Below are 23,646 nucleotides of genomic sequence, written 5' to 3'. Positions count from 1 at the left end.
GGAATGTCAGAGGGTGTTAACACACACACACAACGGTCCTTGTTGAGCAGTGGAATAGTTGATAAAACAATTAAGATAAGAAAAGCTCAGAGTTTTTTGTTACGCAGTCTATTTTCAAACACGACATGTTAATTAAAACGTTGCTGCAGTGATAAGCATTCACTAACTTGGTTCTTTTCTTTTTTGATGGGGTGGTGTGGCCTGCTTTGACCAGTAGATGGGGATGTTGGCTCACTGTTCGCCCATAATAGAGTCCATTACAATAGTTTGATCATGATTTATTGATTGGTTTATAATGTAAAAGTCTTGTGACATGTTGTGTGAGACCAGTCAAAGGTTATAACAGAGTTTATTCCTACATACAACACAGGAATTAGTCTGGAAAAAACACAAGATGCATGATCTTTACCCTGAGAGAATTACAACACAGTAACATACAAAGAGACACAACATGTCCAGTAATAAAGGAAAGAATATGACACGTAACAATGAAAATGATCATCAGTATCACTACATCGATGTTCTCAGTGCTGAAAATAACATACATGAATGTCTTCTATGGTGTGATGTGGACTGACCATTCAGCACTTCTATTTCTTCAGATCACATCATAGAACCAAAATAATCTTAGTGATAATAATAATAATAATAATAATAATAATAATAATAATAATATACACCAAATGCTGAACAAAACATTCTGTCCTAAGGATCATTTTTGTGACCACACTACAAATGGAGATCGCTGAGGCCCAAGACAAATCAAAAATGTAACAGATTACATCAATAACTAATACTGTTGGTACTTTAAATACTTTAAAATGGAATGTAAAAATGGAGATTTACACTCTACTTTTAATCTAGGATTATTTGGTGAAACAAAGTGTGACAGTTTTTATTTAATTCAAAGTAAAGTGGAACTTTTAAAAACATTATTGTTGTTATTCATAGCCTGGACATAAACAATATGGACATTTTTTTCGTTATCTTATAAACATTATATTTTTCAGGGAAGTCCGATACATTTTTGGCAAATAATACACAAACAAAAAGCAACAACAAAAGACTGAAACAAACCAAGCACAAAATAAAAGAAAAAATAACATTTTTGGTAAGATAAACATAAACGATCATTAACATTTACTTCTTTTAGATTCAAATTTTTTAACTGGAAAGAATTCTGAAATAAAAGTTCAATACATTTTGTCAGTTTCAGGCCTCAACATGACAAGTGCCCTTAACTTGTAGTGCTGCTTATACTGTTTACTAATATATCTGCAGACTTTATGGAATTATCATCACAGAGATTCAACCAGAGCAGAGCAGAATTGATTAATGAATTAGTCACGGAATTAAGTCATCATACTTTGATCATCAAATAATCAGTTTTGAGTGTTGTCACTTTCATGTTCTGCTTTCTTTGCTCCTCTGTGACACTAAACTGATTATCTTTGTTATGTGGTCAAAACAAATCATTTGAGGACATCGTCATTTTGAGGTTTGGGAAGATTTCTCGCCACCAATTGATGACATCTTATGGATCAAACAACTACGTGATTAATCAGTCAGATTAATCAGTGCAGCACCTCTCCACCGCCTATATGAATGTGGAGCATAAGCAGATACTGACAACACTGTGGCATAGAAACAAAATTGTTTTACAAGATACTTGAAAAGGTTTGAATATGAGGAGGCATTACACAAAGGGTTTGTACATATATATATATATATAAAAAAGTTGGCACCATACGAAATAGTCTCCTTTTCATTTTGCTGTTACATGGTGCTGCTTGTGATGAAGACGTATATCCTGGCGATGAATGAGGTGACCGTTCCCTGCCTCAGCAGCTTCATCTCCACCTCTATGAGGAAGTCTCTGGGCTCGCGCACTTGTCTCTGCAGGTACACGGCACCCATGAAGCTGTTCAGCTTCCTGGTGCTGAAGTAGCCCTCCTCGTTGCCCTTGGTGACGCTGATGACAACGTGGTCCCCGGAGTAAGCGGGCGACGGTCCGATCCGGAAGATCTGGGCTGGGATGATGATGTTGGTCTGGAAGCTGAGCTGGTAGTACGTGATCCGAACAGGGGATTTCTGGCAGTCCAAGGAGTTGCTGGGACAGCTGGTTCGCTCACAGCGGCTGGAAAGGACGTCAATGAAGGAGACAGAGGAAGAGAAAGATGAGCAAAACAACATTTAGGATACTGTTTTTTGGAAGTACATTTTAGTTTCTTCTTCCTGCCTGTGGTTTTGTCTTTGATTGTAATCTACACTGTAAACTTCACACTCACACATAATGCACTATAATCACCTATTTTACATCATCTACTGTTCTGTTTGCCTCCTGTGGCGTAGTTCCATACATTTGTTATTTGTGTTTATGGTAAGAAATGAATTTGAAAAACTGAATAAAATTCAATAAAATACTATTATACATGTGTCTGAATTGCCCCCTGGTGGCTGGCTGCAGTATATATCAACCTTTCTTGTCAAAGTGTTGTTTTTTTGAGGGTACGTGTAATAAGTTAGTTTTTAATAACAAATACTGGATGATAACCTTCCACACATTATATCTGGTACTTTCAGAAATAATGTGTAATTCATTCATTCATTCATTCATTCATCATCTACCACTTTAACCTCCACATGAGGGTCAGTCAGCATGACTGCAATATTGAAGCACTGCCTCTATTGGAAGCCTTCAAATTTAATCACCTTTTACCCAATCACTTCTGATGCTGATGGGCAAGATGACAGAGCCAGTATCTGGAGTCATTCAACCTCCTTTTCATATATCACAAGGTGGTGGAGATGCCATGTCCATCATTATACATCACTGACCAGTGGCTGATTGCTTCCTTTGATGCTTATCCATCAGAATTTACAGGTACAGGTTTGATGCAGTGCACTGAAAAATCTGCACAACTCAACATTTTAAAATATTTGTTTTCTTATTTTTAAGACAGATAGTTCCAATAAATAACAAAGCCACATTCAGGGACTGTAGAGACGATGAGAGAGGAGCACGACTCACGTGTCTGACACCTTCTTGTAATTGTGAGGACAGTCAAAGGAGAGACATTTGAAGCCTCCCTGCAGGTTATAGCAGGTCTGTGCATATGAGCAGTTGTGGGTACCAGTTGTGCATTCATCAATATCTGCAAAAGACAAAGATAAGTAAAAGGGGTTACTGCACCTGACAGAGGTTGGTTTTACGGTTTCATTTTGAACAAGTTGCTATTTCTACCATGATCATAAAAAAGATTAAATATGATTAATTCATTCACATCATTACTTAATCTTCACTCAGCTGTGACATGATCTTCATCAGTGACTTTGTGGAGGTCAGTGCTGGTTATCCGACAATCAGCAGAGACCAACAGAGTAGTATCAGTAATAAAAAATACTGTCATCTAGGAGCAGTCTTTGAATTACAGGACTCCAGGTTGGTGCACCTGCCTAAGACAGAGCATCAGGGAGCTCCCCTTAAAAAGCATGTGGTGTACACAACAGCAGCAGCGACAACAGCAACTACATCAAAATGAGATTTAAAGATACAGGGTGTATGATTAAAGTGAATGTACAAAGGAATATAAAATCCATAATAATCAAAAATCACTTGAAATTAGGATCTATTGTAGTTTTGTTAACTCAGAATGACAAAGCAAACACTTTATTATCATTGCTATGGAATATAAATATAATGTCTTTTTTTTCTGAAATATGTTCCCAATGAAGTTGAAGAAAAACATGTTCTTAAAGTGGACATTAGTTTGTATTTAATTTATAAGACCAGAACACTTAAAATGATGTAAAGTAATGCACAAATTCAAAATTAAAACATAATAGAGATGTAAATCGTATCATAAGAAAACACAATTGACTTCTTTTCCAGTCAGCAAAAGCATGAGTGTGTTGCTGCATGGGCCTAGATTTTTTTCACACCAAAAGCAAATTGCACATAAGAAAAAAAACAAAACTGTAAGTGAGTTTTAGGAAGACATTTCTCATAGAGAATGGTGAGTCAATGAAAGGACTTTTTAATATTTTTACATTAGTTCCCCCCTTCTCTTTCATATCACCTTGCTGCTGTCCTGTCCCATCAGCATCAGGCATTAGGAAGTGTATTTCGGCAAATGTAAAACCACTCATTTAAATGTATTTCTTATGGCTAAAGTCATTGAATAATATAATATAAAATAAATCCATCTCTATGACCTGTGAGCAGTTGCAGAGACTAATCATAATCATCACGTGATACGACTGAAAGCTCGATGAAACGCTAGAAAGACGACCTTGAGCTGGAACATCCTGAAGATGAGTGACTTTTCACAACATGCTCATCATCTGTAGTACATACTCATACTTACACTTTCCCACAGTCTGTATAATAAAAGCTGTGACCCTCATGCGACGACCTTCAAAGCCTTCATTATTAGTCCTCTTTGTTTTTGTTTTTTAAATAACTTTTACGCATGAAACATAAAAGAAAACCGTCAGACTGGAACGTAATCAACCTCCTTCTGCATTTGACAATTTTCTTTTTGTTCCCTTTAAGTTCTTCTTAAGGAATGCTGGAAGTAAATCTCACGAGGTACAGTTAAGAGCTGTTAGTAGCAGTTGAATATGTCTACAGGTTAATAAAAAATGATTTAGTGCGAAATGCAGTGAACAAAACTCAAAAAAGTGTGTGTGCACTGATGCCTCACCTCTGCAGGTGCGTCCATTGGCCGACATGGTGTATCCATGAGGAGGACAGGAGCACTGATAGCTGCCTTCAACATTGACACACTTGAAGGAACAGATGTTCCCAATGCTCTGAGAGCACTCATCAATGTCTGTATATAAAAAATAAAAAATAAAAAAAATTATAAAAATTCATGCCATTATTTACCCATACATGCAACTTTATTCAATTGAATCCTAATATTTCTTTCTCTATGTACCTGTTTATATCTAAATATTTACTTTATACATTCTATTCTAGTTTTCATGCACTGTATATTTGCATTGCCCCAATAAATAAGTTTTTTTTTAATGATTTCAAGTGTTCTCCTCCTCTTAGTTTATACATACTTACAACTTTACAACTATGGCAAACTGAAGCTGCGACACCTTCCTGCTTTATTTTATTAACAGTTGACTGCTGTTGACATTTCACTCAATACCACTAAGTACTGATGAACAAAAGTGTAGTGAGTAAGGAGTCAGGCTGGACAGATGGGGTTGTGCTAGCTGGGAGTATCTAAAATATAAAGATTTTACACAAGAATTTTAAAGTTTAAAAGATCACAAAGGTTGTAAAGAACACGTGTGCCGCACACTCCATGGCCATAAAGGTACAATCTAATCCTCAACAATACCTTTTGTTACATACTGTATCTCTACAAGGTTTCTTTTGGCCAGGTTTGGTAAAACTTTCTGATGTGTTAAAGTGGAACTACAGTATTTTAACTAATTTAACGGCTTCAGAGTCATTCCTCAGAATCAGAAAGTCTTGCGAGGAACACAAATTGCTTTACAGCACAACTCACATGCCTCCCGGCCAGGTACCGGCTATAAGATCAAGGCAGCGAGAGCTCTGATGAAAACAACGCACATGTTGAGGAGAGGGGAGGTGTTGAGTTATTGCGACAGTGAGGATAAAGCGGCTTTAATTTATCAATTATGAATGTAACTATGTTTGTACACCTTATATTCTGTTCTCATGTTTGAGAATGAGAAGGGAAAAAAACCTCTTGATATAACACATCCCAGCCAATCGATCAACCAATCTATTTTTGTATAGAGGGACTTCCTGAACTGCTCTATTGATTGTGTTAGATTTGACATATGTGACCAATAAAGTGCACACTGTGTGTGACACAATGTTTAATGTGTGTAACACCCGACACGGTGTCCCACAATCCCATATTCGAAATTAATTCAAACCTTCACAGGTGTGTCCATCCTCCTTCAGGTGGTAACCTTGACGACAGTAGCACTGATAAGAGCCGTAGATGTTGGCGCACTCCTGGCTACATGGATGTTTGTCACATTCGTTCACATCTAAGCACAGAAAAGATGATCATGTCACACATGCTTTTTTATTTCAGAAATCGTATTCAGAAGACTTCTTATCACAAATACAGTGCATACAGTATATACATACAAAAGTGTGAAAAGTCTTAGGGTACCACCAGCTTGCTTTTGCTTTGGTAAGGTCCAAAACTCAATGTGACAACTTGTTTAAATCCAAATAAAGGATCAATAAATACATTTTCTCTTTGGATTGTAATGTGTGTGTGTAACTGGCTCTTAGTAAAGAATGATATTTATATATATATATAATTACCTTATGTAAGTGTGTGTTTAACAGGTCTAGTACAACGATGGAGCTCTATTGCACAAATAAATAAAATAGATAAGGCGTTGGATACACAATTAAATTTTTTTGATCTGTTGTCAGGCGAGTTCTACGTCCAGAAACATCAAAACAAGAAAATAAGTGACCAGTGATTTCTGGGGCAGTGAAACGGAAAAAGACAGATTGAAGTAAAAGTAAAACAACTTAAATAAAGGATTGTCCCACATGAGCTGCCTGGTGTCATCTGTTATTAAAACTGCTTCGAGTGTCTGAAGCAAATGAAGGTGAAAAACCCTAATGGAAACCTAATCACACTACTCATACAAACTTTCATAGTAAAGCCTGATAAATTCAAATCTTCACAGTTAAGTTCCCTGGATAATATCTGTGACAAGCTGGATGTAATGTGGATCATGCTCCTTCGTCAGAATTGCTCTCTGAAGCGCGACTGTGTCTTCAACACACTGATGACTGACAGCACCTGAACTTGGAAATGACACCTCCGCATTCCCAGAAATGAAGACTGGGAAATTACGTTCCACCAGAAAGCATTTTGCGCCGATAAGAAATACTTACACACACTTTTCCTATCCATCAGTACGCGCCGTGCAAAGCCTCCCCTGAGGCAAAACCTCTCCGCTTACATTGGAGGAAAATGTGACAGTCCGTCTAAAAACATGCCATTTAAACCGTTATAAAAAAAAAAGGGGGGGAAACACTAGCTTACCTTCACAGTTCTTGCCATCAAATGAAAGGGAGAAGCCAGCTGTGCATGAGCAGTGGTAGGAGCCTGGGGTGTTTTCACAGGTCTGGGCACACAGCCTGCCAGGGTAACGCCAGCACTCATTTATGTCTGTCAGAGCAGGAGTAAGCGCTGTTAGACAGCAGGCAGATGCCTTCAGGCCACCGAGGACTCAGTGCCACATCTCATTCATACACAAACACTATGATGAGTGGAGGGACTTTTTTTTTTATTTAGATTTCTGCTGGAATGGTGAGGGGAATTTTTATAGGCAGTAGCTGTCACATAATTGACAACAACTCTGAAAAAGTTTGATAGATGGACGGATGGATGCTTCTGTCTGCCAACACTTCTTACACTGACTTCTCTGCCAGCTGACTTTGAAATCATGCTACCAACAATGTAAGACTTTTTTTTTTTTTAAATGCCCCCTGGATTTAAATGTATGACCAATTTCACAATGTACCAAAAATGCTTGGATTTCGTGGGTTTGTTTGAGGCTCTCATCAAACAGTAAAAAAACAAAAGGTTTTTCTTGGATTTATGTCCAAGATAAAGAGCTGGTTCCCTTTATCCTGAGCTGCACGGTTTTACTGTGAGAGTCCTTCAGTAAATTATGCACAAAGAAAATGTTACCAATTATTTTGAGATTTTCAATTGCGTCACACACAAAAAAAAATCATAAAATCCCATTTCCCATGTGTTAACAATTTGAAGACGTTTGAAAGAGTGATTGAAGACATTTTAATACCAATTAAGGCCTTGTTTCTAGACTAATAACTTCAATGGGAACACTGGAAATGACTGTTCCCTTTTAATCTGTTTCCGTGCAAAATGATCCAGTCAAAACATACTTAATGCTAACAGCGAGGTTTCCAGTGAAGGATAATGGTTATTTTCTCCACACTACTTTTGTCATTAGTGAATCGTTTGTGGAACATTTTCTGTCGATGAAAGATATGATCTCGCCATCGTTCCAGTTTCCTACCCTGTACTATCTTGATGGACTTTTGTCTTCCCCTGTAAAACAGAGATGGAGGCCATAACCCACCCATCACCTCATCACGGACGGTTATAAAACTGTGTCCACATTCAGACCAACACTATTTTATGAAAGAAAGAAAGATATTAAGCATCAATGATGTTTCTGTCCACATACGTGATGTAACTCTAATATTCACTTTGGTTTCAGCTGTTTTATAACAAAGTATGTAAGATTAACTCAAGTTTTCAAGAGTCCTTTTAACTGATCTACAGTTCGGTATCGGACGTCTTGCTCATGACTCTTCCAGTGATGACACTCTGACCAATCAGTGGACGGCAGTCAGGTGGCTCAGCTCGCGTGGAACCACCTGCTACTACCTGCTAACAGAGCAGGTAGTAAAAAAGTATCAGGTACCGTGCCGAGGCGAGTCGAGTCATGCCAGGAACATGTAGTGGAAAAGTGGCATTGGGGCTCTATAAAGACATCACATAATAACCAGTGTTACTTGGCTGAAGGGCCCCTTTTAGATATCGGGGACGAATAGCATAACATATATGATTGAAGTGCACTATTAAGATGTATCACATAACATAACCAGTGTTATTTGGCTTGTTATTTTGAGGATAAAGTACTAGACAATTAATTAATTAACTTAGTGACCTGGTTCTTGCCTTCTTGTATACTGAGTTGCATGGATGCATATGCTGTTTACTCTCAGGGCACAGATTGTGTCAGAGTGCAACCAGGCCACATTATGAATATAAGTCTTTGCATGGTCCACTAGTAAAGTGCTATATAAATAAAGTTTATTATCTTTATAATAAAATGCACATCTTCATATGTGGACACAAAATTCTTATTTTTCCTTTTAGAGTTTGAACATATCTCACTGGTTCTCTAGTTAATTCCGGTTACTGATGAAGACTAACAACAATAATACAAACAAATTCATGAAGCTTTTTACTTTTATGTCAAAATTTCCCAGAAAAAAAAAGAAAAAAAATGTACATTTGATTATATCATTTAGTGGAATCCGACATCACTCATTCGCTCTGTGTAGTGAAGTTTAACTGAGCCACTGCCTCTACTTCTGGCTTCTAAAACTGTTTGGACAACTCCAACACCCCAATCTGCTTTTCATCATTTCACAGACTTGACATTGCAATATACGTACCGGTGCAGACTTTGTGGAGAGCATCATACTGGTAGCCCGTCTGACAGTCACAGCGGTAGCTGCCAGGGAGGTTGTGACAGATCTGGCCCGTTCCACAGCGGTGTGTCCCCATCTGACACTCATCAGTGTCTGGATGTGGAGAAAGACAGATAAAGCGTATCAGCAATGACCTGCTGCACAGCTGTCTAGTTTCAAAAAAACAACCAAACGCCTCTATTTACACTGTGAGAGATAGTAAATCTCAAATGAATAGAAATATTCTGTTTCTCATGTACCTCGGGTCAAAAAACATTATTTTACATCAATAATTTCCTTTAAAACTTCTGAAACATGGAAAACCACAGTCTACAAACCACTTTATGTTCCATATAAACTACTTTTGGAATAATTGAAAACTTGACACTTTATTAATCATTATTATTTGTCATTATATTCATCACTGTGGGCTGCAGCCTTCTGGTGGGATGTGAAGGTATTGCAGGTGGACAATAAGTGAAATAACCCTGAAATACTTACAATTAAATGTTATTTCTTATTTTATCAGACTTTTTATACTTAATATCGACCTATATTACCAGTATTAATCATTTTTGAACAACTATAGTGGACAGAATACAGTGTATGGGAAAACAAGATCCTGTAGTCTTGCGTGTTAATCACAGACCCTCTGAACTGGGTCCGAGTCTTTGGCCAGAATTCAAAATGAATCTTAATATTTAAAATATTTTTTAATTTAACATGTTAATTGAATATCTTTAATTACATAACTGTTAGTTGGACACAAATAATTTGCCTATCCACTACAGATGTGTCTTTGAATTAGTGCTCAAACATTTATTAGATTCATTGATAAAGTGATCAATAGAGAATTGATCATCAATAATTCTGTTCAGATCAATAATCTAGCAAAATCAAATCAAAACGTACTTGCTAAATGTTTAGTTATAAATATTTATAACATTAATTCCAACATTAATTCCATTCCAATTATAGAACAGGCTCCATTCATGAAGGGATTACATTTTTGCAGAATTTTTTCATTATTTCACTTTTTTCCTTTTCAAACTATTTTGCTTCGCTGGTCGTGTGATTGACAGTCAGCTCATTCAGGTGAAAGCGAACAGCCAATAATGTAACTGACAGAGTCTAAGAGGTAAAGTGTTTTCTTTTTTTATAAAAAAAAGCTGAAAATTTGCCGTTGTGAACCATAACACGTGAAATAGAAACTAATGGAGTAAAATAAAAAATGCACTATGTTACTGCAAAGCAACAGAAATCAGCTAATTCATCTCCTAATTTCATATTCATTTATTTCATTCAGTTTTCATAACTTCATGAGCCTAGCTGGCTAATATTTGTGCTCATCCCTCTTGAGGCCTTTTGCAATCAACACTTTGATGACATTCTTCCACATGTGTGTGTCCATGTCCGAGAGGTGAATCTCACCAACACACTTGGCTCCATCGGGGCTGGCGTGGTATCCATGGCTGCACATGATGATCTTCTTCTGGCACGTGAAGGAGCCCACGGTGTTGATGCAGTTGAAGCCCGAGCTGCACGGCTCAGTCCGGCTGCTGCACTCGTTTATGTCTGCAGAGAAATAAAAAAGAAAGAGAATGAAGAATTACAGTATAGTTCCACAGGAGTGGCATTGCTGGGCGGGCTTAATCCTGACTGACAGGTCGACAGTATGTCTATCTATCAGCTCACAGTCATTTCAACGGGACAATTATGGAGTTGTGTGTTTACTTGTTGGTGTAAATTGGGACTTCTCAGGGTGTAGTTCTTCCAAAACACATTAGAATATGTTATGAACTAATCAGTATGTGTGATTGCAGTCATGTGGACGATGGACAAAAAGGCTAAATGTTGTACGTATTTCTGTAAGGGCTTTATGACACAAAAAAATACCCACTTTAAATTACAATTATTCATTTTATGTAAAGATTATAACATGAATCGTTTGTATTATTATCAAGTATATATCTATATCTCTGTATACTATTGAGATAACCCGTTACCAGCATTAAGTTTATAATCTAATGTATTTATATGGAATTTATACCTTCATATACTGTAGTTGTAATTTTGTATAATCCACTTAATTTTAATGAATTATAATGTCTAATTTCTGGGATGGATACATCCATACGTACATCTATATGCACCTATCATCCTAAACTCGGGGTTTTTACCTCCAGTCCCAGGCCTCTTTTCAGTGATTGTGAGTTAAACTTGACAAAAATACCTAAAACTGGTGAATAAGACGTTAACTCCTCAGGAAAATGTTTCGTCACATTATAGATCAAGTGAGAAATTGTCTAATTTTCCCATTATATACAGTCCACTCCACGGTTAGATTTAACGGTTGATTTTTCTTCTTTTAGCTTCTCCATACTTCCGCCTTGTCAAATGCTATGTTCATTTTTAATGTACACTGCATGGTTTTTACTCATTTTGCATCCACTCATAATGCTCTGGTGAATTTTGAACCCACTCCTCACTTACTGCACTTTCTGCCTGTATATTGACGCCGCACAGAGTCACGTGCCGTCGGATTCATTAAGGTGAAGGTGGTGGTGATAATTGCTCAGCAACAGAAGGCAGGCTGTCATCCACGCTGAGCTGCTGAATTGTTGTCAACCCTCGTCACCTGGGGGTGATGCACTTTCTGCACTACTGGCTACTGAGAATGCCAATCAATATTCATGTCTACGCCGATCTGTTTTGCTGGGTTTCACGAAGCCAAAATGAGAGCCATACAGACAGGAACGTTGATATAACTGATATCAGTGATTTGAAAGAACGGGAACATCAGGCACTGCTCAAACTGCAGAATGTGCTCGTAATTTGTGTAAACTGTCTGATTCACCCTTTTTTTTCACGTATGTGAGGCAGTCTACAGGAGGAGCAGACGTCTAGTTCTCTCTCAGATCACTTGATTTACATTATGCTGAAAGATTATTATTTAAATTACTCAATGGTGACAACATGTGTTGCTTTTATCTCGAAAGAGAAAACACACAACACTTTGCGTGTGTGTGTGTGTGTTATGTAACAGAATTTAAGAGGTCGTCTTTTTAAAACACAAAAGATAGTTTTCATTTGACTTACAATTATAGAAAGACAGCTCAGTGGGATTATGTGCAATATCTGAGGCAATTATGTGTGATTATCTGCTCGGAGACATCAGACGTTGCTCTGTTTCTGTGAGTCATACAACATCATGAGATAAATGTTAAAGCTACTTCTTATTCTCTAAAAAGTTTCACTACATACTGGTAAACAATTGCAAGCTTTTTTATTTTATTTTTAAGAGCAGTAGAATGTTTTTATTTTGTTTAGTTTTTTGCTTCATCTGTATAAAACTCAAAGCATCAAACCCGCAAGTATTTGTAGTTTTATTAGGGGGTGGGGTTATATTTTATTGACCAGATGCAGACATTTCTTGGAGTCTGGTGACCATGAAGTTACCAAGGCAACAAGTGGAGAACCTCTCAGAAGCCAGATCATATGATCCTCCATAAAAACACAACCTGACATTTAACATTATCATAAAAAGTCCATCTTCTTCAGTAACATGGGCAACATTTTTTTTTTTTATATCAACCTTTGTCATATTCTCTATTTCAATAAATAGATAATAAACATCTTCATATGCACATGCCTGATAAAGGTCTAGTACCAGAAACGCTGCAATACATTAGTCAAAGCAGGTTGGACAGAGTGCGAGGTTTCTTTCCTTTCATAATTCTGCTTTATAGACTTGCTATTTCAAATTGGAAAACAAATCATTGCTCAGCCCTAGTGAGTGGCTTCAACCTGTGTACACGGTGTCCCCGCTGGTCATGTTGTCACTGGGTGCAGGCCAGCCCGTCTTTTTGGTGCCACACTCTTTGGCACCTGCATGTGCACAGAGCTCTGCGTGGTATACGTTTCACTTTGTTTCATCTGTGCGGACCAAACGCGCCGACACCGCATGCTCCCTCAAGCAAAACACTTTCCAGTCCAGTGGGCGGCATACGCTAGTTTTGTACAATGGCTTTTTTAGACAAAGGGGTGAAAACAGAAACTTGCACAGCTTGTATACATGTCCAACTCAGCGCTCCAAGAACGCAAGGATAATTGCTGCTCCTGGAATGGAATGTGAGACTAAGTACCCGTGTGTGGAACACTAAACTGACACGGACTGTTGTTTAACTGTGACCATGTACACACATTACGGAAATGTGATGTGACGCAAGAAGTGTAAGTGTTAGCTGACTGTGCATCAACACCTGAACTATTATACTTTAAGTGTTCACCCGGAGACATAATGAGACGAATGATTGTTTTGACAGACGAGAAGCACAGTATTCCAGCTCTATGAGCTCTATTATCGGTGACGTGCACTGTTGGCAGCAAAGAGCTGCCCTGACGTTCTCTTACCAATGCAGTTTCCATGAGAGTCCTGTGTGAAGCCGCTGATGCACTTCTGTTTGGGAATACACAGGAAAGAGCCCATGGTGTTCTCACACACAGAGCCCACACCACACTTATGGGCTTGCAGCACACACTCGTCAACGTCTAAAGAGAGAGAGAAAGAAAGAAAGAAAGAAAGAAAGAAAGAAAGAAGGAAAGAAAGAAAGAAAGACATGAGCATCAACGCCACTTTAACAGATCAGATGAGTGCTCACTCTACTGTAGTCATCTGCTGTCAGCTCTCGCAGGTTCAGCATGTTCACAGTACAGTAGGTGGCACTGTGGCTCAAGCACAGAGTTAACATATGCAGCATCCGAGATATAATAAACTTTCACTCTGTCAGAGTTTAACTCCAGGAAAAATCCCCCGCTCTGTCAAAAATATCACTTGTTCCAACTCTGCAAATAACAGAAGCTGAACCAAACTTGTTAAATGACAGTTATTGAATCTTGTGAGCGATGAGCTCGTTTCTCTGGAGTTCATGTAATATTTGGTCCTATGAGATTTGTCCTGGGGTGCACGGGCAGAACAACATTCATTCGGCGTTTCCTCTACCAATCATCGGCAGAGGGACGTGTCGCAGCGGAGATGTGTGCTATCTTCTTTCACGAAGCGATTACTAATTTCTTTTTGTCTGCTGGACGGCCGACTAAATATTCCTTATCCAGCTACATTGAGTAGTCATATCAAGTCAAGACTTAAAATACCTTGTGTAAACGTGCTACGTCAAATCTATTTATCACAAGCCCCTTATTTGTAAAAACTGTCAATTTTAAGCCCATTGCAAAACAACATTTGTCTACAGGCACCTGACACCTCACAGTTACTGTCACAACTTCACTGATTCAAACCACCAAATCCATTTTGTGCCATCAATTAAGTCGTCATGTTTCTGTGAAAAAAAAAACATCATTATGATGACAAACTGTCATATCTTTAATGAACACTTTGGCAACAACCCCCAGAATGAATAAAAAAAAAGAAAATCAGCATAACGGTCCATTTACTTTCATTTCTACAGTTTCCTTTAAAGATTTGTGTTGATTTCTACACAATTAATATTCATCGTATTCATCTGAATATGGTCTGCGGGCAACAATGAGCCTCTTTGAGAGGAACTCTCTGCCATCAATGATGCCACAGCTATGTACGACACAGCAGTCCTCAGCGGTCGATGAGTCTCCTTAAAGGGCCCTTTAAGGAGAAATTATTTTGGGGTTTTCAGTGATACAATTAGAAAAAGTGACAGAGGGGACAAACGTACGGAGCAGAACAGCCCGTGTGTGTGTGTACATACATTAGCATCTGTTACACGCTGACGCAGTGATTATGTACCGTTTGCCAGGAGATCCTTTGCTAAACTGGCAAAACCAAGCAGGACACAGTTACACAGACACAAGCTCTGCATAACTGTAAGAAGTAAGTGACCAAATGTAATGTTTAGACTTTCACTTGAAGGCTGTGACTATGTTGTAGTATTTGTCTTTGTTTAAAAATGACAGCAGTGCAATTTCCAAACAAAACCACTTAGTGCTTCGTTGTGAAGCTGCTCAAGAATGACCTGCAGAAGGCTTTACAACTCACTCAGGCTGTTACCACGGTAACTATGTGTGTTGCCAAACGAACCAGCACTGAAATGTTAATAACTATAATTTAGGAGTACCTTAATCATTTCAATGAGCAATTAAAAAAAGCAAAAAAAAAAAAAAAATACAAGGATGAATTATTATGTGTTATTCCCCATTCCATCTGATTTCTGGCTGTTTTGTAGCTAAAAAGAAAGTTAGAATTCAGTGCCTGTACTGCCTCTTAAAAAAGACATCATCAGTATTTCCACTGACTGCGTTAGCGGCTCTGAAAATGACTGCTGGGTAAATCGCCTTAATGAAATACGTCAGGTACAATGAACTCACCCTCACAAACACTATTACTCAGCTGGAAGCCTGTAGGACAAGTGACCTGCAGCTCGCATACAAACGATCCCACTGTGTTCACGCAGCGCTCGCTGGGCCGACAGCTGTGGGTGTTGGTCACGCACTCGTCCACATCTGCAGAGAAAGGACAAATGGTGGCCGTGAGTGGAAACAAATAACGTGTGATGGACAGAGCCTGTACATGCTGGTAGTTACGGTTGTTACGTTGTTTGTGTGTTCGTCCGCTATAAACATATTCACAGAAACATAGCACGTTACAAAGACTATGCACATGCAAAGTGTACTGGATGTTTCGCTTTTTCCCTCCAGGAAAGAGTATAATAGTGCACTTTGTAAAAGCTGGAACAGACATTTTTCTATAATGACACAAATTAATATCCTTTAATTTCCAGTTCTCTGAGGCTCAATGTAGTCGTATCCTATGAGAAGAAAGTTAAGTAAAAACACAAATAACACATGACCGAAAACATATAACAAAAAACAAAACTACGGGTGAATATTGGTCCAGCTTTCACTCGCCGGCGTGAGCTAAGAGAAGCAGAGGGATAATTGAGTGACAGCCACCTGGTGAGTAAATTGTTTGCTTACCATCTGCATCCAGTGCGTTTGAGCTTTCTTTGTGTCAGGCCGTGTTATTGACGTTATCTTGTTTCCATTTATGTTCATAAATCGAGTGATTCAAACAATCAGGGTTAGTTTTCATTTCTAATATCTTGAAAAAAAAAAAACATGTCATCCTAATTATAGGAAATGCTATAGCACAGGCTACTGTACCCAGTGTGAAAACATGGTTGTTAACAAATGCACCTCGATATATATTGTAACAGACAATACAACGAACAATCCTAAATTATGTTACTTTAAATCCCAAGTTAAGATCAGAATATCAGGTCTCGGCAGCAGACGAGTGATGTTTGAGCTTCATCTGCTCGTTTCAGTGAAATAAAATACACAGTATTATCAGTTATCAGTCCAACGGCGGCGGAGTTGGTAAACAGTCGCTGTTGATTTATGACTTTGGGAAGCTCGTGCTGAGACAGTGGATCCTCACTCTTTATCACGCTGCTGCATTCCGTTATCATGCATCACGCTGCATGGCTGATTCGCTGAATGGACTGATACAGTAGGGCCGGCCTGGGATTATTGTGTGTTACCGTATCTGCACATGTGTGTCCATGTGGCAGACATCCAGCATGCACACACACACACACACAAACACACACAACAATAACATGATGGCTTTTGCATCTAGTAAAAGTGATCCACTCCACAGGGAAGCGGACAAAAATGTCTTGTAAAAATCGACACAAAAGGAGCCAGGGCATCCACATTGAATCAGAAACGAGAGGAGAACATACTGTATTCTCCGGTGCTCCTGTGCTGCTTGTGTGTCTGTTGGCAGTCCCTCGCTTGCTGAAATGCCTTCCATGACTTTCAGAGCTTCTGCCATAGGGAATCTGAATGAACTACAATGATTATGAATGGGGAGGAGGAGGAGGAGGAGGAGGAGGAGGATAAGCGCTGATCTGAGGCTCTCACTTGTACCCCGTGTGTGAGTAAGACCCCGGAGCTCTTTTCCATAAGGTTAAGAGCTGGGTCGGACAATTGTCCAACCCACTTAAATGAACAGTTTCTCTTTATTTTCAATACAATTCAATTGTATTTGTATGTATTTGTACTCTGTGATGCTGTATAGACACTGCATGCACTTGTTTCGGGGGGGACTGTCTTTGTAAATCGCCGTCATAGGGCAGATATTTTCAGCCACACCAAGTCTGCCATGTCCTCTGGGCCCTGCTCTCTGTCAAGGCTTGGGATGGATGGCACTGCTTTCAGTGTTTGCATATTGCCAGTGGTGCAGAAAGTTGCCTTTGCCTTCCACCACAGGGCTCCAGTGTCTGGCATTATTTCCAGTGCGTCATTTAAGGGAAGAAAAAAAGAGAAAGTAAAGGGGAAAAAGTGCCTATTGCTTTAAGCTCCCTACCTCCCTTGACTGGTGCCTGGGGACAGCCACATTATACAGCTGTGAGGAGTGAACAGATCCAATGGAAAACAAGGGAGCAAAGAGGAATATAAATGTGTGGCTGAACGTAGGAGGGAGAAGGCTATCAAGAGACCGGAGCATGGGGATGTGTCTGAGAGGCGGCACCATCAGGCACTCGAGGAAACATATACCATGTGGTTTTTTCACACTTGATTGAGCAGACGATGGGAATCTTTGAAAAGTTCAAGCTGAGGTAGATGACGTCAGACTTGGCTCATTTGCAGATTTGGTTTGTGACAGGAGGGTTCGGGCCACGCAGATGCAGGCTGTGTGTGTGTGTGTGTGTGATTTCTCCATCATGAATTCAGAGGGATGTTTGGATCAGAGATCCAGATGATGTTGATTTTATCAGGGGTATCTGTTTTTCTCTGCTAAAATAAAACAAAAAAAACTGCGGCATTTATAATCTATACACTAAAGCTTCATCCTACGGAGCCCCTAAAGGGACATGAGCATAAAAATATATATATTTCAGTTTCTCGTGCTTATTTTATTTGAAGGACTTCATTATAAGGACATTACTGTTCTGCTTGCAAGTGGTTACCGTCATATTGTCTCTGAACGACATTTAAAACAAATTAAAAGTCTTGCGGTCGGTTTCTCCACAAGGGATACACCAGTTTTTATCGTATATATATATATACTTTCACTCATGAACAGGTTCCAAACATCTGGCCACTTCCTTGGATAAAGGACGGATGTACACAAAATGCAAGGAGAATGGATTACACACCAGGAAAGAAGACGTCTGTATAATTCTAAAATAACTCGATCCAAGAGGTGATGGATAACTGTAAATCAGACGCAAAACACTCAGAACTAGTTGTGTGTATCAGTCATTTGTATAGAAAGTAGACACTTACATTTGTGGGCAGCAGGCATAAATGTAATGCTTTTAAAGGCAAAACAAGTATGATGTCATACGCATACAGTACACAGTATACACTTTTTGACACAAAGAAGACATGAGGGAGAGAAAGTCTGGCAATTCATTGTTATGCTTGTCTGCCTCTCACCACAACCACTTCATACGTTTTAAACCGCTGTGTCAATATAGTGCACAATATTATTGTGCGGCACACTCAATAACTGTCAGTGTGGCTCATATAGCTGTGGGCTATAATAGGAGAGGAACATCTGGCCTCAGGGTCACATACAGCCTGTAAATTAGTGACGCGGAAATACAACAACATTCTCTGGACCGCTATTAAATCTTTCCGTGATCAAATAACCTAAAGTAAAGTAGTAAATTACAGCAACACATGCTACAGGGAGGTTTCTTCTGACTGTATCTCCGTCAGGTCGCAGTCAGGGTGAAGGTGTTGTCACTTCATGGCAACTGCCAGGAAGAGAAAGGTAAGATTGACAAGCAATATTTTATTGCTCAAGTAAAAACAAAGCAGTGTAGCTTGTTGGAGGAGCCATACTTCCAGTAATGAGAAAGACTTCTCAGTATTTTTACAGCTGGGAACATGAAGCTACAAAGTCAAATAGTTAGGAGAAATATTGTCAACAGGAGCAAAGGCAATGTCTGGGTGTCTGCTGTGTGTCTGCTGCAGTGCGGCTGTTGTGTTTTACCGAGAGTTCCTGAATACTACCTTAAATAATTACATTAAAGGGATTAACTGAAATGGAAATGACACAACTTATTCTTTAAAATGGGTACAAAAGTGACAGATATAAAGACACAGTGCAACTCCTGTCTGGCCTTCTCTAAACTTCATCACTCTCAAAGCAGAAAAAGCTGTGGTACTTTTTCTTGGCATGAACCCACACTGCTGCTTGCTGATCTTCAATAACTTGCCTCATATCAGTAATCTGCTCTGTGTCACAGGAAACACTTCACCAGTAAAACCATTGTTTCCCTATGGTACAGCACATCTGCAAAGACCTCATTACACACATGTTCCTAGCTGAGCTGCTTTTCTTCAGAACAGAGCTCTCACTTACAGTATTTTCTTCGCAGAGAGGATAATGCAGATATTTACTGCAAAAGTCTCATCCATAATCATAAGAAATACAACTCTAAAACCTTAGATGTTGCCATGTTCCTTGGAGTAAATATCATAAATGGATAAGAGTGGAAATGATGTGTGTCCGTGTGTCTACATGTCTTTATTGTGAGGACATGTTAGAAGACTACTTCAAAAGGCTTTCTGAGGGTTAAGACTTTACATCGTCGGTGCACAGAATACCATTATGTCAAGAAAGAGAAGTGGTTGAATTAAGAAAGTGAGATAAATGTGTTTGCTGCAGATCCACAGAGGGTTTTATGTAATACAGTAAGCTGTACTGTGACAAGTGATGCTGACATAGAAAAGAACCTTATGGGAAAGAGCTGCAGGGTGAGCGCCTCAGATCAGTGTTTTCCCCCCTCCTCCTGCTCCCCATTCAAATTGTTTTAAAGCACATATTTCATTCAGATTCCCTGTGGCAAAAAACTCTGAAAGGCAAGTAAGGCATTTCATTAAAGGAGGGAATACGAGAATACAGTATGTTCTCTTGTTTATGATTTTTGTCTGTTATTGTTTTCACTAAGTATGTGTGTGTGTGTGAGTGTGTGTACTGAGAGAAGCCATTCACACTTGAGCGATGAGCAGAGACGACATCAGAAAGCGGACTAATTGTCTAACTCGCACATTTGCGTTTTTCTGATGCACCCAAAAAGGCCTCGTCACTGAACACGTTTCCATGGGAACAGCTGTGAGTGAAACGGAAAGAGGAGAGCAACTGTTGTGTCTATCTCACTCAACCATCACATTGAATGAATCCCATCAGTATCCGAGTACCAGCGCACGTTAACAACATTCAGGTTAGTCCACAGTCGACTTACACCTCTCTGACACCTCCCCCCCCCCCACACACACACACTGACATCTTGTAGAGCCGCTTCAGTCCCTTTGTCCTGTTGAAGCCAAATGTTGCCCACCCACGTGTTCACATGTGGAAAGACTTAGGAGGGAAAGTGTTCACTCTGAGCCGTGAATGAAATAGTAGGGAGGAGAAACACTAACTCTTATGTAATAGGTTCCCATCTAAAGGTATTACACCGTCTGCTGACTGACACGTGAAGCAAAACTGAGCCACTTTCAGCGCATGTGTCCACTGTGTCACAGCTACATGCAGCACTATGGTTCACACTCTCTACCTGTCCACTCCAGCGGCACACGTGGTGTAAGCTGCTGTGTAGTGCAATCTGGAACGTGAACCATCTGTTTCACTGTTTTTTGTTTTTTTTTTCACAAAGCAAACCCGCTGCCAAAGTTCTCAACCTATTTACAAATTCATGGATCAATTTACTAACTGCTGCAGGAAATTTATTACTGTAGACCCATTCATGGAAAATGGTCCTTGGCATGGTAACAATTACATTCCCATCTGGGGGAGGGTGTAAATGTAGGTGGTCCATCTATTTGATTGAATTTCCTCTGCAGCAAAACGCTGACTTTGAACCAACGAGCACCTCTAATGTACTGAGGATCGATCTTTAACTGTTAGGTTATTGCAATAAAATGCAACAGCGGCGCAGCCTACAACATGACTATGAAGTAGCACTTCCCAAAATACAACAACTGATTTTTACACTATTGCAGGATGACGTTCATTCATTCTCATTCATTCAGTTTCTACTGATTAATCGGGTCGTGTGAGGGCTGGAGCCAATCGTACACCCTGGACAGGTTGCTAGTCCATTGCAAGGCCATTCACTATCACCCACACACCTAGAGTCGATTTACCTAATTCCCAGTCTGCATGTTTTTGGACTGGACTGGAGGGAGCTGGAGTAACCAGAGAAAACCCACACGCACACACAGAAAGGCTCATCCTTAGTCAAACTGGGATCGGATCCAGGACCTTAGCTGAGTGTCCTGTCATGGTATGAAGCTCCAAAGGCCAACATGTTGGCAAACAAACTGAATAATTCACTTAAACATGCTTGCATTTTTGCCCAAGGGCCCTTCTAGGTTACTCCATTCGTAAACAGAAACAATGTAAAATAATTTTTTCCATCTGAGAACTGGCTCTGTCCTGCAAAACTATCAGACCTGATTGAGGGAGCGTTTGTGTGTATACACTAGCAGCACATGGGGGGGAAAGAAACTGCTGAACAACCGGGTTTATGGAGCAGTAGAATCCACCTCTGAAAGTTTTTTTCGTGGGCGCTTCCTTCGTGTTTTCAGTCAAACTCAATCTTGTTTTACAAGCAAAATGTTGCTGTTGCCTCCGTCTGTCTAATCACTTCTTGTGTTGTGTGCAGCGCGGTAACGTCGCCAGGTGACATGAGATGGAAAATACCACTTTACTTAGGAACAAGGAGAGAGTCATTTGGAGTTGATAGCCTTTCTCAGCATTGTGTAAACTCAAAAAAAACTTTGGAAAAAAATGAAACCAGTTCATCAAACCCCCTCCTTTTGCCCCTCTCGTAAAAGCTCCGCCCCCCCAAAAAAAAACACTGGAAATCATGTAGTGCAACAGAGAACATTCCCTGCCATTAACTTCACACTGGAGTACATCTCTCTGGCTGATACACCTGCTAATCCTTCCATGTGTTCTGAATGAACTTTTCGCAGGATATTAGGATGTGAAGATGATAAAAACAAGTTTGTTAAAATGTGTTCCAGGAACAACTCAGACACCGTCCACCACGGAAATTATGCATTTTAGTTTCATAATTTCATAATGAGTACAATCAAACTCAAACTGAAAAAGCACCGGGCATCAAATGTTTATCAAATTATAGTCATTAAAGGTGCAACAGGTCAGTGTTATGGAGACTGTCCTCCTGTCACTGTTCTGCCAGGTTTTCAAAGAAGGTACCCAAGTACACAGATGCTACTGTATAATCCGGGATGTTTTAAAGATATCACTGCCAAAGAGTAACCAGCTACGGCTAACTCGTGTTCCTGGCAACAGTCTCCAGGAAGTGAGAGCCCATCAGTCGATGCGTTGTTTAGTTTCACAAGACCTGCATTTCCCTTTTTCATGAGTGACTGCATCCAATTAGAAAATGTTCCAACCTCCGGACAAACCGCTCCATTGCATGTCTGTTGTGTGTGTGGTGTATGTGTTTGTTGCTGTTCAAGCGTGCGGCACTGTTGTTGATGCTGCTAGGTTGTTTGGTGCCAAGTACAAGCCCAGCTTTAGAGAGGCGGCTTAAGGGACCCACAAACACACACACACACGCAAGCTTGGTAAATTGCTCCAATTACTGCCAACGGTAACATGACGGGCAGGAGCGAAAGCCCTTACCTTCACACATGCGACCATCTGTCATCAATGAGAAGCCAGGGAAGCAGGAGCAGTGAGCCTGGCCTGCCACTGTTGTACACTGCTGACTGCAGGGACCATTTGCTATAAGGTGAAAGAAATAAAATATGAGCAGCGTGATCACAATCATCTCTGGATTGCATGCAGCGACATGATATCTTCACTTTTTAATCCTCGTGGTGCTTCTGTGCCGTCCTGCTGATCCTTGTTTTGCTCTTCAAGGTCTCCCCCCGGCCCCCGAGCAGGAAGTGTTTCCCCACAATTTCTCACACGTCCCTTGAAAAAGCTTTTAAGCAGTCAAGTGTCAAAAGACCACTCCATAGATATTGTATATTCTTATAAATAAGAGTCAGAGACAGTCAGCGATTCTGCCTCCACTACACTAACTGGCGATATGCTGCCTCTCAGCTTTTTAGTATTAGGCATTTTGCGGTTGACCTGTTGCACCACGGACTCAAACAACTTGAGCTGGTGGTTGGTTGGTACCATGTCGACTGCCATTTTGTGTCTTTCTACCATCCATCAACTTCAATTTAAGCTGACAGAGCATAAATTGAGTCTCCACGTTAGTCCCGAAATGCACTGGGCTGGCACATCCATGATTTGCTCTCTGGTGTGTTCTTTTTTATGTGGATCAGCTTCTGCTATTATTTTCGGATCAAAGGCAGGGGCTGGGAGCTGTGGATCATGTGCA

General features: G+C 39.8%; 1 protein-coding gene across 3 annotated transcripts in view; it reads right to left on the bottom strand.

Moving 5' to 3' along the window:
- Positions 1-330: 330 nt before the first annotated feature.
- fbln2 (fibulin 2) overlaps positions 331-23,646 on the bottom strand; it is a 57,445-nt gene continuing 34,129 nt past the window's right edge. For 2 of the 3 annotated variants that reach the window (XM_058631683.1, XM_058631685.1), the window contains exons 8-17: positions 22,935-23,036; positions 15,620-15,754; positions 13,673-13,810; positions 10,691-10,834; positions 9,245-9,373; positions 7,071-7,196; positions 5,929-6,045; positions 4,707-4,835; positions 3,032-3,155; positions 331-2,137 (exon numbers count right to left, since the gene is read on the bottom strand). In XM_058631683.1, coding sequence (XP_058487666.1) covers positions 1,777-2,137; positions 3,032-3,155; positions 4,707-4,835; positions 5,929-6,045; positions 7,071-7,196; positions 9,245-9,373; positions 10,691-10,834; positions 13,673-13,810; positions 15,620-15,754; positions 22,935-23,036 — 1,505 coding nt within the window. In that variant the 3' untranslated portion in view covers positions 331-1,776. Of the gene's footprint in view, positions 2,138-3,027; positions 3,156-4,706; positions 4,836-5,928; positions 6,046-7,070; positions 7,197-9,244; positions 9,374-10,690; positions 10,835-13,672; positions 13,811-15,619; positions 15,755-22,934; positions 23,037-23,646 lie in introns of those variants that run through there. The other variant, XM_058631686.1, reaches the window with a different exon arrangement.

Source organism: Solea solea, chromosome 6, assembly GCF_958295425.1.
Source record: "Solea solea chromosome 6, fSolSol10.1, whole genome shotgun sequence".
Classification (NCBI taxonomy): Eukaryota; Metazoa; Chordata; class Actinopteri; order Pleuronectiformes; family Soleidae; genus Solea; species Solea solea.
Note: the sequence above shows the minus strand (reverse complement) of the source record. Positions and strands in the feature narration are given on the sequence as shown.